The sequence below is a fragment of the Lemur catta genome, chromosome 8 (genome assembly GCF_020740605.2).
Source record: "Lemur catta isolate mLemCat1 chromosome 8, mLemCat1.pri, whole genome shotgun sequence".
Taxonomy (NCBI): Eukaryota; Metazoa; Chordata; class Mammalia; order Primates; family Lemuridae; genus Lemur; species Lemur catta.
Genome location: NC_059135.1, coordinates 62,197,447 through 62,213,591, shown reverse-complemented (window position 1 = coordinate 62,213,591; position 16,145 = coordinate 62,197,447). Strand labels below are relative to the sequence as shown.

At 35.1% G+C, this 16,145-nt stretch overlaps 1 protein-coding gene across 1 annotated transcript in view; it reads right to left on the bottom strand.

The window, feature by feature from the left end:
- The window catches only part of LOC123643399 (fibroblast activation protein alpha), a 67,952-nt gene that overhangs the window by 39,146 nt on the left and 12,661 nt on the right, over positions 1-16,145 (bottom strand). The window contains exons 3-10 of the mRNA XM_045558913.1: positions 12,345-12,439; positions 11,339-11,413; positions 10,476-10,528; positions 7,394-7,466; positions 6,595-6,715; positions 5,543-5,697; positions 3,408-3,511; positions 1,447-1,582 (exon numbers count right to left, since the gene is read on the bottom strand). Of these exons, the coding sequence (XP_045414869.1) occupies positions 1,447-1,582; positions 3,408-3,511; positions 5,543-5,697; positions 6,595-6,715; positions 7,394-7,466; positions 10,476-10,528; positions 11,339-11,413; positions 12,345-12,439 (812 nt within the window). The remainder of the gene's footprint in view (positions 1-1,446; positions 1,583-3,407; positions 3,512-5,542; positions 5,698-6,594; positions 6,716-7,393; positions 7,467-10,475; positions 10,529-11,338; positions 11,414-12,344; positions 12,440-16,145) is intronic.

Sequence of the window (16,145 nt, the reverse complement as noted above, 5' to 3'; positions counted from 1 at the left end):
GATTAAAGTTGTCTCAGATTTTGATAAATTAGAATTTCAGATTCCAAAGCAATCACAGATTTTAAATTCCTAGTTTTAAGAGCTAAAAATGGTGTCTAAATGACACATCTCATAGTTTTCAAACTAATAAAATTAAAGCAATAGTTCCTAATACCTAGATTCAATAAAAACATTAAAGATATAGTCAACCAAAGATGACTAATCAGACCAATAGTTTCTAATTAACTAGGATAATCAAAATTAGTCTGTCCTTTCTTTGCCTATGATACTGCATTAAAGCCAAAATCCTTCTGGTTTGTATATCAAAATATATATAAGATAAAAATAAGCTTCTAGCATATTCCATCAAAATTAGTCAAGCCTCTCACAGACACAGTAGTGATTTAAAAAAATATTTTTAGCCTGAGTAATGTTGACTATTATAGTCCTGATATATTTCCAAACAGATTCATATGACTTTTTCCTTGCAAAACATAATGTCCTAATTTCTAGATGGAATTTAGTGATTTACTTTGATTGCTCTGCTTTTCTTTTTACTTTATAAAATAGGTTTATTCTATATTTGGTTTAATGAAACATTCCTGCATAATTAGAAGTCTCATGAAATGTACCCATCAAATTTCCTATTTAAAGAAAACATTTTGTATGTCTTAGTTTCTAATACAAGTAATTAAGAACAGGCTTATTTTAAAGCTTTTAGATTAGTGAAGTAATTTTTCTGACTCATTAATTCAACAGATTATGTTTGGATTTGAGCAATAGAAACAATTGAAACTCAACAATAAATCTGTGCCTAGTTTTCAAGAGGACGTTCTCCCCACCCCCCAAAACCATTAACACACAATGGGGCACTCTCCTAAGATAACCAGGTAACAGGACAATTTGATCTAATATTTCATGTCATGTTTTCAGTTATTCACTTTTGATTTTAAAATGGGAATATGTGGCTTTTTAGAAATAATATCCATTTCCTTTGGGATTTTTATTTTTTATTTTTGACACTGAATAGAACATCTTTGTATTTTTTTCTCTGGTTCTTTTTTATGGAACAAATCTATTTCCCTTGTAGGCCCATCCTATGTTTTCGTCTTCATTATTTTGCTCTTCCTTTTCTTTTTTTTTACTGCCAATCTCATTATAATCTCAAAAGAATGGATTACCATCCTAATTGAGAGACAGGTACCTGATTTTTCCAATGTCACATTGTCTCATTTAGTCTTTTTTGCTATTCAATTTCAAGGCTTAAGTCATTCAAAAAATAAGAGGTATCTTATTTAATAAAGTAATGGACCTGTGAATACACAGTGCTTTTTTGCAAAGCAATCAGGAGTTGAATGCAGTAGTTCTGGCTTTAAAATATAAAATGTTATTAATAGCTATACATGAGTCCCCGCTATTGTGTATTCATCTTCAGAAATACACATGTATGGCTTTAATGTATCCTACCTTTGGACAATCCCATGCCTGCCAGTCTTCCCTGAAATCACATATAGACAAGACTGAAACATTCTGGACTCTTTTCAGCCACTGCAAACATATTCGGTCATCAGTGACCCACGTGAGCCAACTGAAATAATAATCACTGCAAATAAATCAAAACACAGTTACAACCATAAGCCAATTTCACATTCAAATAATTTCTTAATTTTTGTTTTCTAAGAGATATAATTTATTATTATGGAATACTTATTCCATAGGTAAAGAAGACAAAACTTTCTTTTCACTGGAGAGAAAGGACAAATATATATGTTGACTTTTTAAAAAATATCTGTTAGAGTACTTTCATCTAATGAAATTATTTCATACTTAAAATTTCCCCCCATTTTTGGAGTTTTAAATCTTAGAGAAGAATTTAAGACATAAGGTCAAAGCTACTGGTCAATGAGTGGGGGGGGGGGACAGAAGCATTAAACTGGGTATTTTGCACAAGTAAACTCAACTTTTCACTTTTTAATTAGTTGAGAAAGAACCAGGTGTGGTGAAAAGACCACCTTTGTCACCAGGTGAGTTGGTGTTGGAAGCTGAGTTTTAGCTGAGTTGTAGGTCAGGTATTGAAATTCAGGTTAGTGTAGTAATCACTTGTGAAGTATATGAAGTAACCCAAATGTTTGGCACATACTAGATGCCAATGAATGCCAGCAATGATTACTTAGCCATTGCAGACAGAGAACATCAATGTAAAATGAATCACAAAATTCTGGACATCAGTGTAAAAGAAACCACAGAGCTGGAAGGGGTCTCATGCTCATATTCTGGCTTTATGTCCTACTAGTTGCTTAACTATTTCATTTTGATATGGGAATAATAATATCACCAATTTTAAAGGTTGCTGTGAAAATTGGCTGAGAGTGCTTAAAGCGCCTACTACATAATGTGTTCAATATGTGTTAGCTGTTCCTATTATATTGTTAATATTGCACAGATGTTCAAATGAGCCTCTTCACTCCTTATACTGTGCTCTTTCCACCATTCCATTGCCCCCTAAGGAGAATGACACTTAAAAAAAAATGATGTATCAGTCAAGTTTTCATCAAGTAGATTGGGGTGGGGAATTGGAGATATTTCAAAAATTTAAAGTCAATTTTGTTTATCTAAGAGTGGGCTCACTTGGCAAGGCCCAGCAGTGACCTCTGAGGCCTCCGATGGCGTTGTTTTCCCTATTGGTGATCAATCTTTTGGCCCTGGCTGATTCTCCTTCAGGAGGCAGGGGGAGAAGACCCAAGCCTTGGCCCGCTGGGTGCTGGGAAGTGGTCAGGGCGCGGGGACTCCTTCCCCGTATCCACTTCAACCAGAAGACCACAGAGGACTGATTAGGGGGCGGGAAGGTTGCTGCGGTCAGGGCTAATCAGACAAGGTCTACATGGGACCCCATGGTGGGGGAGTGAGAATGCGTCACATCCCTGTCTGCCGGTAGTTAATCCACAAACAGACAACTCTTCAACCAAACAGTTGAGAACAGACTGCTTCCTAGTGAAAAACGCTAACGTTGAGAGAGGGTTAGCTTCTCTTCTCTTATTTATCATGCACATGTGATCCACAAAGCCTAGACTGAGAGAAAGCAGGCCAGACTTGAATGCAGCAAGGTGGAGGACATACATGACTTTTACGATTTGCCTGTGAGCCCCCAAGTTCACAGCTGTACATCTGAGGAACGTTTCACTTAGACTGATCCTGGTGATCACCTTTGCATGTGTAAAAGAGCTAATTTTAAAAAGCCAACTGAAAGAACTTATTTGTTATTTTTAATTTTGTATGTATTTAGCTTTGCATGCTACTTTTATTTACTTATTTCTTTTTGCTTATAGCATGCACATCATAAACTCACTAGAAAAAAGTATTAGCCCTGATTAAGAAATTTCAATGTTAAAATTTAGTTTAAAAGCTGGAAGGGATCTGAGATGAATTACCTTGAAGCTATCATTGCTGGAACTGGAACTTCCGTGGGACCTACGTGCCCAGGGTAAGTGGTATCGATAATAAATACCCGAACAACAGGATTCTTAGCCCCAGCCTGCCAAGAAAATGGAGATATAGAAGCTCATAAAATTTTAATTATCACCAAGGTTTTAAAGACACTTTAGAAATTTAGATATATTTTTATAAGCTAATAATATTAAATATATTACTGTTGAAGACATTCTATTTATAACATGACCAGAACTTCATTTCAATTTTACTTTCAAGGCAGTTACAAATGTTGTGGCAACCAGAGTGAAAATATATATTTTAAATGCCTAATGAGAAGGCTTTGATTTATAGGGAAAAATATTTTGAGTATGAAAATGCAGTTCTGTGATCCATATTCTCTTTTTTGATTTCTAAGACAGAGCTCTCTCATTTTCATTATTAAGATAATTATATAATAATCATCATATCTCTGTGTACTAAGGGGAGCACAGAGGGGGATTGGTTTGGGAGGAGAATGGAAAAAAATAAATAAATGAAGGATATTTTTTGCTTTTGCCATATGATTTGGTCTAGGATAATCACCAAATGTCAGTCTCTTAGCTGCTTGTATTACTACTGCTACCATCCACAAAAGATCAGGAATATTTCACCTCCAAATAAAGTGTCCATGGGCTTTACACTTTTCTTGTTTTGTGTATTCTGTGCTACTGTATGCTGAAAATTTATATGATAGTGTAGCTCATGCCTAAACAGTTTCTTAGAGTTCCTCTCTTATTTTACTGTAGAAAATGAGAATCTTAACAGTTGTAATAAAATTTAAATCCACAAAATTTAGACACACAGTCTTCAATGACTCATTGCTGTTTGAGTTCATCCAAAGAATTGTTTAGTCTCTCTTAGGACTTCCCTGTTTCACCCCAGGTTTAGCTTTGCAATTGTTCTACCTCTCTATCCAATGCCAGATGTTTCAGTAACTTTAATCCTCAAAGAAACATGAGAATTTGGGTCCCAGTTTCCCAGTCAGTGTCAGTCACTTTTGGTTCTGGGTTTCCTTATCTCTTCCTGCTTCCACAGACCCTCCCAAAGATCCAAATTCTTTTACACAATGGGTCCCAAGTACCAGGCCTCTCAATTCCAAACATCTCAGCTTCCAGACTTTTCACACAGCCCTTGACGGGCGTCCTATCTACACAGTCATTTCCTATCCGTCACCTTTTCTCAAAGGACTTTACATAAATGTAGACTCTCTGCAATTCTATTTCTCTATCTATAGCCACTCTGCCTTGCTTCAGAATCCACTCGTGTGTATGACACATACTTCCATCTTGTCACACACAGGGACCCACTGTAACCATTATGGCAGTGTTCTCCTTGGCAAGTGAAAACAATAAGGACTAAAGGACAAAAAACTGCATTCCAAAGTCACATCTGATTCCTTGTTCAAAGGGTGAATTTATGCTTTGATTCCACTTTTTTCAGATTTCTTGTCTAAATTGGAATTAGGATGCAATGCTTTTTCACTGGGACCTGGCCATTCTCCTCCTTCACATCCAGGTCTCCTCTCTCCAGACGTGAGACAGAATAAAAAGGATGTATGATAAGAACTCTAGAATGTTAAATATGCAAGAAACTCTGGGCACACACCATGTCTAATTCCCTCAAGGAAGAAACTGAGGCTCACAAATGTAACCTACTTTGTATATCCAAAAAAGACCATAACTTGTGCCTGCTTCTACCTGACAGGAACATCAAATTCAACATTTGTATTTTCCGTTCTAGTTTGCATTTACATGAGAATTCAAGAGGGAATTGCAAAACAGAACTTTACCCTGAATTTGGAGCATGAAATATGAAAAAAATTAAAATTAAGTTAAGCTTGTTTTTCCTCCATGATCTGGACCATATGTTTTTCAAAGATTCTGCAATGGATTTTGCAAGACTACTTCATCCAGCATAACCAGATGTCCAAAGCAACAGATGTCCACATAAATAATAAAGCACAGTACAATGTTTGCCTTACAATGCACAAGGATAAGAAGCCTCCAAACTTGTTGATCCCACCTCCGTTCACGATAATGGTTGCTCATTTTGACAACAAGGAAATGAAAGTATCTGCTAAAAGTATTCAACATACCTTTGGGTATGGAATATTTATTGTTCTAGGATACTGGTCATCACCAAAATATGAATAGGCAATAACTGGTATGCCTGTATCATTAAATTCCACATATGCCAAAAATCTTCCATTAGGAGACCACCAGAGAGCATATTTTGTGGCAAGCATTCCCTCTGAAAAATAAATACTAGCATGTTAATTAAAATTGCATCTTCCTTTTAAAATCATTCTAAATACTTTTAAATAGCTATTGACTGAAATAATTTTTTTTAGTGTGGATGTGACATATGCCATACTTTGGTTATTAAAAAATAAGTAATCTGAGTTAAAAGGAATAGTTTAACCTTATACCTCATAGCAAACATCAATTAGTTTTATGAGAAATTGACATTAATCAGAAATTTGATTTTTTAAATCAATAATAAACATGTCAGCAATAATTAATCTTTCTCTTCAGGGCAGCTTCTCATTTTTTATAGTCACCTAAACCAGCCAAAACAGAGAGAACTGTAATTGTACTACAGAGTGACATAAACATTGAAAGTTGAATTTCTCTCTGGGGGATATTAAAAACAAGACAAAACAGAGTTAGTTCAGTTTTACATATATAGTTTTTATAAATACAGAGACTAGAAGTCTTTTTAAAGTCCAGTTAAGTCTTGGATTCTACATGAACTAGAATAAGGACAAAATCAAGAGAGTATCAAAAACTAAAAATATTTTCCCAAAACATAAACCGTTTATAACATAAACAGTTCAGTTTTGAAAAAAAGATTTCTTTCTAAAGATAAAGCAAACAGGAGAAAATGTACTAACATAGCACCTAAGGACTATATATTAATACTTTTTGGAATACAAATCATTACTATCACTTCATAGTAATGTTTATGAAAATAAATTCTACCAGTCATCTGATAACATGTACGTCCTGTTCATAACCTAACAACAGCTTTCACAAATGCTCCCATTCATTGAAATAAGATACTACTCATCTAAACCTTATTAAATGTATGAAATTATTTTAAATTAAAAGCCTAAAACAGCAGCAGTAGAAAAAGAACACAGCTTACCTTCATAAACCCAGTCTGGGATTCCATTAAATATTTTATTTTCTCTTCCGTTGTATGTTATTTGAAAAGGTGGATCTCCTGGTCTTTGTTTGAAATAGATATTGTTTTGATAGACATATGCCTAGAAGTGGTGGTAAGTTAGTCAATAAGGGGAAATTTCACAATAAATACAATTAAGGCTGTATTTTTGAAAAATCATTCACCTAATTAATACCTTTGAAAAGAGTGGTAATCGAGATACAAAAAAGATTCACAGCTAAAATATCATTTTAATAGGTCAAAAAACACAGCCAACCCACATTAACATCAATTATGATTTTTAAAGTCTATATCAAATGAAGATAAAGTCTACTATTTTTTAGCTGTTTTATTAACTCTAAATAGTTATGTATATTGACAGAAAGTTGAATAAATCTCTGAATATTAATAGCTAGCCAGATCTAATCTTTATTTAGAGTCCTTAAATAAGAGCTTGGACAAAATTTCATGTTGTCTGAAGCTAGTCTGGGAAACTTGTGAAAACCATATTTTTCCTGAGCTTTCTGGCACAACGCATTCTGGCTGAGTATAAGGATAAAGTTTTTGACTGCGATATTTAAAGAAGTCTATCCATGAGCTTGAGATTTTGCGGAATTCTCAGATGGGTTTCAATTTATCAAAACTCTTCCCATTTTTAACCACTAAAATAGTCATGAATGTATTTTTTTTTCTTTCAGGCAGGGAAATTTAACAAAGGCCAAAATCAAATGGCTCCTCTTTTATTTACATGATTAAACACTTCAAAAATTTAAACACTTACTAATTTACTCCCAACAGGCGACCAGCATAAATACTGAATTGGACGAGGAAGCTCATTTCCTCTTACAAATTCTCTAGAAGGAAAGAAAGAACGAAAGAAAGAAAAACAACAAACCTTGCCATTCAATGCAAAAAATTAAAAAAAAAAGTCTGTACAAACAGACAAATTATACAAACAATAAAAATTAAGGATCATCCCCTCTGCATTTACAAACCTAATGGGAAGAATATAGAAACAGAACTTGAGACATGGTGGCAGTTGCCATTCTTTCCCTAGTTACTTAAAAGTCACTTAACTTTTCTGGGTCTCAGTTTTCTGACCGTTATAGTGAGATGCATGGATAAAACACATATAGATTGTGAAAGTGGGAACAGCTCTGGAGATTATCTAATAGAACCCTCTCATTTTCAGAAAATAAATATGAAGTGTAAAGAGATGATAAGACTTTTTAAGGTAACATTGCTAGTTCTTGGCAGACCCCGAATTAAACTCAGATCTTTTAAACCCCCGGGACTGTAAAATTTGCACACACCAGACTGAGATGGTCACTGAATTGCCTTCCAGCTCTGAAATTCTATAATTGTGCTGAAGTTTAATATGTGCTCTTCTACATTCTCATTCACAATCCCCATCTCTGTGAACGCATATGCATTTCAAATTTTTGAAAATAAGATGCCATTTGACAATCTCCCCAGGGATCTGACTTGAAATCAGAAAAGGAAAGGAACATCTGATCTCAAGCTAAACTGAAAAACGGATCGTATACTGGGCAGTATGCCTTAAGCTTGCAAAGTCCTCCACCCATGGGGAAATTTCAAATATTCTATTGGCCAAAAATCTCACTTTAATGATTAGAGTCACTCTGCTCTGCAAGTACTCAGTTGAGTGACTTGCACTGTGGTGCTTTTCTGCCTCTTCAACAAGAATGCATACAGATTTTTATAAGTGTTAGAAGTCATAGGATACCATGTTTAAGTTTTGACTTTTATCTTCTTGAAGATTGTATTAATAGTTTCATCAAGACTGTTTTTAATGAAAAGTAAAATGAGACCTACCTTCAATACTTCGAAAAGCCTCAAGAAAGACTCTCACCTACCCTCTCAAAAAAAATCTCTCCAACCTGGACCTGACATGTGCCTGACATTTCAACCTTGCCCATTCTTTTAACACTTGGACATCTGTGAAGACCTGCAACATGCATTACCTTGAATTAACTTATTAGGTCATGCAGCATAAGGCCTAGCCAGCAATGAAGGAACATGGCACCGTTTTGATTAGAGAAAGAATGATGCCCCTGGAGGTGACCATTGGTGGTGCAGTGGGAATCCTGGCCTCCAGAGGGCAGTGTATGAGCACCAGGCCCCTGGCAGGTAGGAAACATTGAAACAGATGTGAGGCCACAGTCAAGAGAACGACCAAGAAAGAAGGCATTCTTCACCTGGTTCACAACTCTGTCTCAAGCCAGTGTTCATATTACCTTTGACATTGTAACACTATCTTAGTTTTCTATATGCGGTAGAATTATCTATGCAATCATGTAGACAGTGTTAAACTGAAAATCTCTGTCCATGTCTCTTCAGGACTGGCAAGCCACCACAGCTGCCACTTCTGTTTTCTGAGTCACTAAAGGTATGAGAGAAGGAAGAGGAGGATGCTTTACAAAGACTGTCATCTCAGTGTTCCTTACCTAGCTTGAAACTAGAACTGTCTTTTTTTTCTCTGTGCTAGATATTCACAGTCTTCCAAGGCATATAAAAGACTTAGAAATAGTGGTATTAAGTCATGCCTTGAATCTCAACAAATTTGTCATCCCTCACTTCCTAAATCATACTGTATTTACCTGACCAAAAAAAAAAAAAATCTGGAAAATTAGATAGTTGTACAGAAAACAAAACAACCCCTCCAAAACAGTGGCTTGATTCAATATAATGCAGAAAAAATGAAAATGTAATGTGATTCTAGGTTCTAAAGCCTTTACAAACCATGATTAAAATATTAGCATTGTCATCTTCTTTTGGAATGCTGTTCAATTTGGGGAACCTCAAAATAGAGAATTTCAACATGATTAAAAGAAAAACAAGGACATGATTAAAGCCTTAAGAAATTGTACTGAAAGACAGAGATTCCCTCCCACCTCACTAGTCTAAAAGTTTCTTGAGAGTAGGGTTGGCACCTCGAGCTCACTTGTATCCCCCTGCAAACATATGTGTTTCACATAGCAAGTGCTCAATAAATACTTCTTGAATCTGGAGATAGTGTGGATACAGAGAAGAAAAGGACTCAGAATGTATTCAATGGATTTAGATTCACTTCTTGTTTTTTAATTCAACCATTTAAGGAGATCAGAGTTATTCTTTTCTAAACACTTAAAACAAGTGGATAGATAATTGTTTTGAATTTTTTTGTTCTTGCTAGACAAAAGGGGAAATAGACTAGAAGATTTTTTTCAATACCTCTTCAAGCCATGTGATTATTTTCCCCTTGTATAACAGCAAAGAGGATATCACATTAAGATGAGTAACTAAACCAATTCATTGTCCACACTCAGTCAGAGTGATTTTTCTAAGGTGCAAATCTGATCATGTCATTTCCCATTTAAAACCCTTGAGTGATTCACTATTGTCATCAGAAAGAGATCTAAACTCTTTTTAATGGTTTCCTGATCATTATTTGGCCTATGCTTCCTGCTTCAACTGCTTCCCAACCTTACACCACCTCCCACTAGTCAGCAGGTTCCTCCAATTTCAACTAAACTGATCTAATTTGAGTTTCCTGAACACTCCATGCTCTCCCTCCCCTTTGGACCTTACATACTCTTCCTTCTGCCAGAAACTCTCTCCCTCAATCCTTTGCCTACCCGAACATTCTTTTTTTTTTTCTTTTAAATGGTAACTATTTCAAATAGTTAAAACACACACATAAAGAAAACGGCACCTGTCTGAAAATACATCTATTATCTAAATTTAAGAGAAACTAAGATCAGTAGAAAGATAATGTAGTCTTAACCTCAAATCAGAGCTTGGAATGAAAAAGGCTGGGTATTAGATTTAAGCAGTATTAATGAATAGAGGTGATGTTTTACCCATTCCTAAGGTCATAGATGTGATACGTTGCCGTGTAAGAGTATCTCCAAAGCTGTCAGAAAGAAGAGAGGCAAGACAAATTACAGTTTAAAAAAAGCTTACATCAATAATGTATAATCATATATCATCCAATTCGAAGTTCAGAATTATAAAAGGACTACTTTTACAAGGCACTAGGAAGAATATGTTTCAATTCCAAACGAGTCTTCATTTAAAGAGTTTTACTGTGGACTTTTGTGCCGTTTGTCCAAGTTCCAGAACTAATCTCAGCAATGATTCAACCCTCACTCCATAAAAAGCATATCCAAAGACATTTCCTAACACAAAAAGCTTATCTTTGACACACTGTATCCTAGGAATTTTCCCTTCATGTTTTACCTGTATTGGAGTAAAACCACTATGATTTCCACAGCCTGTAAGAATTATTCTGTGCTTGGGTAATTCATTATAATGATATCCTTTAAAATTAAGTAAAGAAAATTTCATATAACATATGGTTTTGTTACAAAATGATTGCCTTTCTTTGAGTGTAGTTTTTAAATAATAGAAATTTTGAAAATGAATAGGAGATATTTAGCTTATAATTCCTCCTGAACAAAGCTATTCTTTTTCTTGGTAGGCATGTTTGTGCTGTGGTTAGTGAATGAGGCAAGTATTATTTTGGATTCTGTTTCTTAAAGGGTTTTCAAACTCTTGACAGAGAAGCTCCGTCGGGTTGAAACGTGTCTTTCTGAAGATTGTTAGTGACCAAGGCCTGAACATTTAGATATAAAGACAGACTCTTGGTTTCTCTTACTTTTTAAACTAACTTGTGGATTGGTAGGAGATACAATCAGATATACCCAAATTAAATAGTTGATACCTTTGAATAATCACTTTCTAGGTATGCAAATTGCCGATCAGGTGATAAGCCGTAATTTGAAGCATTTATACTTTTCTGAAATTATGAAGAAGTCGATTAGAATACAGAAAAATAACAAAGAGCCATGTAAATTTGTAATTCTAAAAGAATGCTATATCACTGATACATTCCTGCATACATATTCTTTCAATGAAATTGAAACAATTTTATGCAGTACCTGCTGTATACAAAGAAATTTACTAGACACTATGGGGGGAGGATGCAACAGAGAAGATATCACATGTGATTTCAAGAACCTTATGATGTTAAACTTTTAATGGAATAACATATGACAAATTAGAAAGCTCTAAAAAAGAGATTCAATACAGAATTGCAAAATCATTAAGGAAGAAATGATTGAATCCAGATGAGGGGATCATTGGTTGCACAGAGGAGGAGACTGTTACTATATCTGAACTTGGTTTTAAAAGATTAGTAGGCTTTTAAGGGTGGGGAAAGTAGGAGGATTAAGAGCCCAGGAGAACAGAACAGCATGTGCCCATCTATCATAGCTACCACTTATTGAGCATTTATTCTGTCAGGCATTGTCCTAAGAACTTTCAAATGTTATTTCATTTAATTCTCATATTAACCCAAAGATGTATTATTGTTCCCACTTTACAGAGGAAGAAACTGAGGCATAGTGAGGTGGATATAATGTAGACCCAAGATTCCAAGACTAGTAAGTGACAAAGCCAGGATTTGAACCTCAGTTTGCCTGAGACTGAGGACTGAGTTCTTAAGTATTTTATGACATACTATTTCTACAGAGGAAAAAATATGCCCCCAGGTGATTCACAAGAAGGCAAGAACAATAGCCTAGTGTGACTAGAAGAGAGAATTGGAGGACTCTTGTGGGAAAGGGGGCTGGGAAGTCCAGATCAGGTGCTAAGGCTTTGAATTCTGTCCTTGGTCAGTGAGGAGCTGGCAAAGGTTTCTGAGGAGGAAAATGATGTTGGGTACATACCAGGGTGCTATTACTCAAAATGGTATATGATTCTCCTGTTTCAATATTATAAAATACTACATTATTATCTGCAGATTGACGAAGATATTCTTGTCCTTTAAGCAAGAAAGAAAATGAAACTTGAAATGATCTTTTAACAGAAAATATATTTCTAACAACAACAAAAACCCCTCTCTTATTTCAAAGACCTACTTTGTTTTTCCTACCTGTGCAGTATATATTGCTTTTTCAGATTTAAAATAATAAGTTGACTGTGGAAGGGAGAAAAGTATGCTTTTCTCTGCTTCACACAAAGATGCTGCATTTGCTAGCAGCAGCCCTATTCTAAACTGATTCGGGGTGCTTAGGAATAAAATTTTGTTTTCTCTGAGTTACAAAGAGGATAAGCTAGTTTAAAATAGTACATTTCTTTAGCAATGATAAAAATAAGTTGCATTTGTGTTGTGTTTGATTTAGTGTAAAACATACTTTATATGAATTTTATTTTCTAAACAAAAAAATAAAAATATTCAATCTTTTAGTGACACTTAAATATACAACTATAATGTCATAAACTATTTAGTTGATCTCACCATCTATTTGATTCGACTTATTTGATAACATCCTATTTTAAAAAGCATATGCAAATAACAATTTAATAGCCCTTAAAGGGTTTGTTGTCAGAATGGGATTTTTTCTGTTTTCCAGATTATCCAGATTAAGAGTGGAATTTCTCTTTTGGTAAAATTCTCATAACCTCTCCTAAATAGGTGCATATCTCCCATTCTCAAAAGCTATACCAGACACTCAAATTATTCAACAATGCATTTTTAACTTTTCCTTTTCTGTTTAATCTCCTATTGGCCTCATCCTATTGGGCAAATCCAGTTTGAATGGTCTTGTCAAAACTGCTTTGGTAGCCACCTGGGTTATTCAGATAATTGTTCTTTTTGTCCATTTCAACTGATATGGTTTCAGTTACCATAGAGATGCACTGGCACCAAAATCAAGACAAAACAAAATACATTTTTAAAACCCCCAAAAGATAGAGAAACAATCCATTTACCTGAAATCCAGTTTGGAAAAAATGTTTTATAAGAAAATGTCCCATTTAAAATATCTTTCAGTGTGAGTGCTCTTGTAGTACTTCCTTCAGAGTTGTGGACTTTGGGGGGAAAAGGAAACACATTCTTATTAAAAAGAAGGTTAATAACTCAAATAAATTCTATGCCTAGCCTTAATCTGTTCTTTCTCACATAATGATAAAGTCTGCCGTTGGCTAAGTGCTTGCTTAAATCCTATTTTAATAATTATCATTATTAGTAGGATTTTCTTTATTATAGACAGGGTAACCAAGGCTTTAGGGAGGTAGTTTGATTGCCTGGAAGTGAAAACTGGTGGGAAAATGTAAAGGAAGGTGAAAGCTGCAGCAAAGGGCCTTACAGAGCACCTGGGACATTATTCTTCAGGCAGTGAAGAGTTGTCAGGGGTTTTTGAGGAGGAAGATGAGATGAGGTTCCAATAACTCTAGGCCTTGCAGAGCTGGGATTATGAACCATGTGGATTTGATTATAAACTCAGCCTCTTAAGCAGTTCATTGTATTTCCTCACACAGGCTTGGCTTGAATTTCCACCGATTGATCAAGGATGTATTTTAGAACCCCAGTTGGCTGGGTGAGATCAGGCGGAATCCTAAACTTCAGAAATCTCAACAGAGGCAGTAAAGAATGTAGGTAATTTTCTTATTCTGACTGTGGATTTTTAGAATGAGAAAGCCGACCAAAAGAAAAGAAAACCACATGATCTATACAAATTACCTTGGAAATCGCAAGAGTAAAGGTTGTCCATAGAAAAGCTAGCTTAATCTAGCTCACAAACACCAAATAAATTTCATCTATATTTGAATATTTCAAAACAATTGTGTTAACCAAACACGACCCTAATTCTCAGAACAAACTCGTTATAGAGCTCCGAAACAGTCAGATACACCAGGCAGACAATAAACCAATCAACTGCCAATCCCCGTTTATACACTTAGGACCATTCTCTCTCTGTCCCACCCTACCCCTTCTCCAGGTCACCACTTCACAGAACCAAAACTTACAGAAATACTCTGCACCTTGAATAGCATTTAGGTAAAATGAAACTGTCAAAGATGAGAGCTGTAACTTTATCTTTGTGCTAAAACTCTTCCATAGCTTTCTATGACTCTTCAGATAAAGACCAAAAATGGTGATTTGGACAACAGGCGCTGGCTACCCTGGGACAATCTACCCCACCAGACCTCCCTGCCCCTCTCTCATTACTTTCTAGTGTCCAAACATACTTGGCTTTCTGTTCCTCACATATTCTTTCTGTAGGGCTTCTGCAGCTCTTCCCACCCTCTCTCTCTGTCTCATAATTTCTAAGCCTTCAGTGCTCAATTGAAGGGCAACTTCCTCTGGGAAGCCCTTCCTGTCCCCTGGTTAACTTGGTTAAGATCAGGTTCCCTTGTTACACATTCCCACAGACTATATTTCCTTCTTTTAGAGCACTTGCTCTGGGTTGTAATCATGTGTGTATTTGAGTAATTATCTTATTAATGGTTTTCCACCTTCCACTGTATAATTAAAACAGTTACTATAAGGCCAAAGACCATGCATGTCTTGTTTTGCTCACCATCACATCCCCAGTGGCTAGCACACACTGGCATTTAATAAATACTTGAATGAATGGATGCTTGAAATGAAGCCTAGCTGGCTGGCTGGCTGAGATTTGTGCCCTTCTTTTAATTTCCTCCATGGCTTTGGTGAGTAGATTTCTGGCACCCCAGCTTGCTCACTTATAATATAAGGGACTAGACTAGAAGATGCTGACAATCCTCTAAGCTATGCCATACTAGATTTTAACATTTGAAACTCAACCTGTTCTATTAACCTTGTAGTTACATGAATGTACTGCCATGTATGTAGTAAGAGCAAAATGATCAACTGGGTAATAGCATCTTCTGCTATTTTAACTGATTCACACTGATGCATGTATGCTCCACACATTTGATTAAGACTATGGGTTTATTTTCTTAATTTAGCAAAAACTCACTCTGGTAGCTATCAGAATGCAAGTGGCTGGTAAGCCCCTTTGCATCTAGACACTGAATACTTAATAACATTAAGTTATTCTGTTTTTTTTAAACAATGATCTTCCTATAATCTGGTTGCATCCTAAGTAAGGTTGCATACGATATACAATTATTTATAATGAAACTTCTGTTTAATGGAATGGTCTTGTGCAGAATTCATACTACTGATTTTGTAAATTCCTATTCAATGAATAAAAGACCATTTACTATAATGGTATTGTAATAATTGCCAAGTAGTGCATTTAGTTCAATTTTATTTAGCTCTCCTAAGAGCAAATTACAATCTGTTTCTACTGTAATCAAGGGAAAATCATAACACTATTTGTAGTGGAAATTATTTTCTATTTGAGATACATTTAATTTATATCTACATAATCCTGAATATCCAGATGGAAAATTTTTAAGTATAGTAAATCCATTTACTGTGAATGCCAAAATAACTAGATAATTGTTTTTTTAAAAAAAATTTTTGTTGTTATTAATTCAATAAATGAATATAACCTTGGTGGTGTCTTTTTTGAGTATAAAGAATGATTTTTGTTATGGCTAATGATTTATATAATTGTTTTTCCTATTTAAGTATTTTTGCATATAATTTTTAGTACTTGCAGTTATGCTTAGGACATACATAGCTAAAATTAATCTTCATTTTTATAGATGGTTAGCTCAAGTGAGGTAATTCAAGTAAAACATTTAGTTCTATG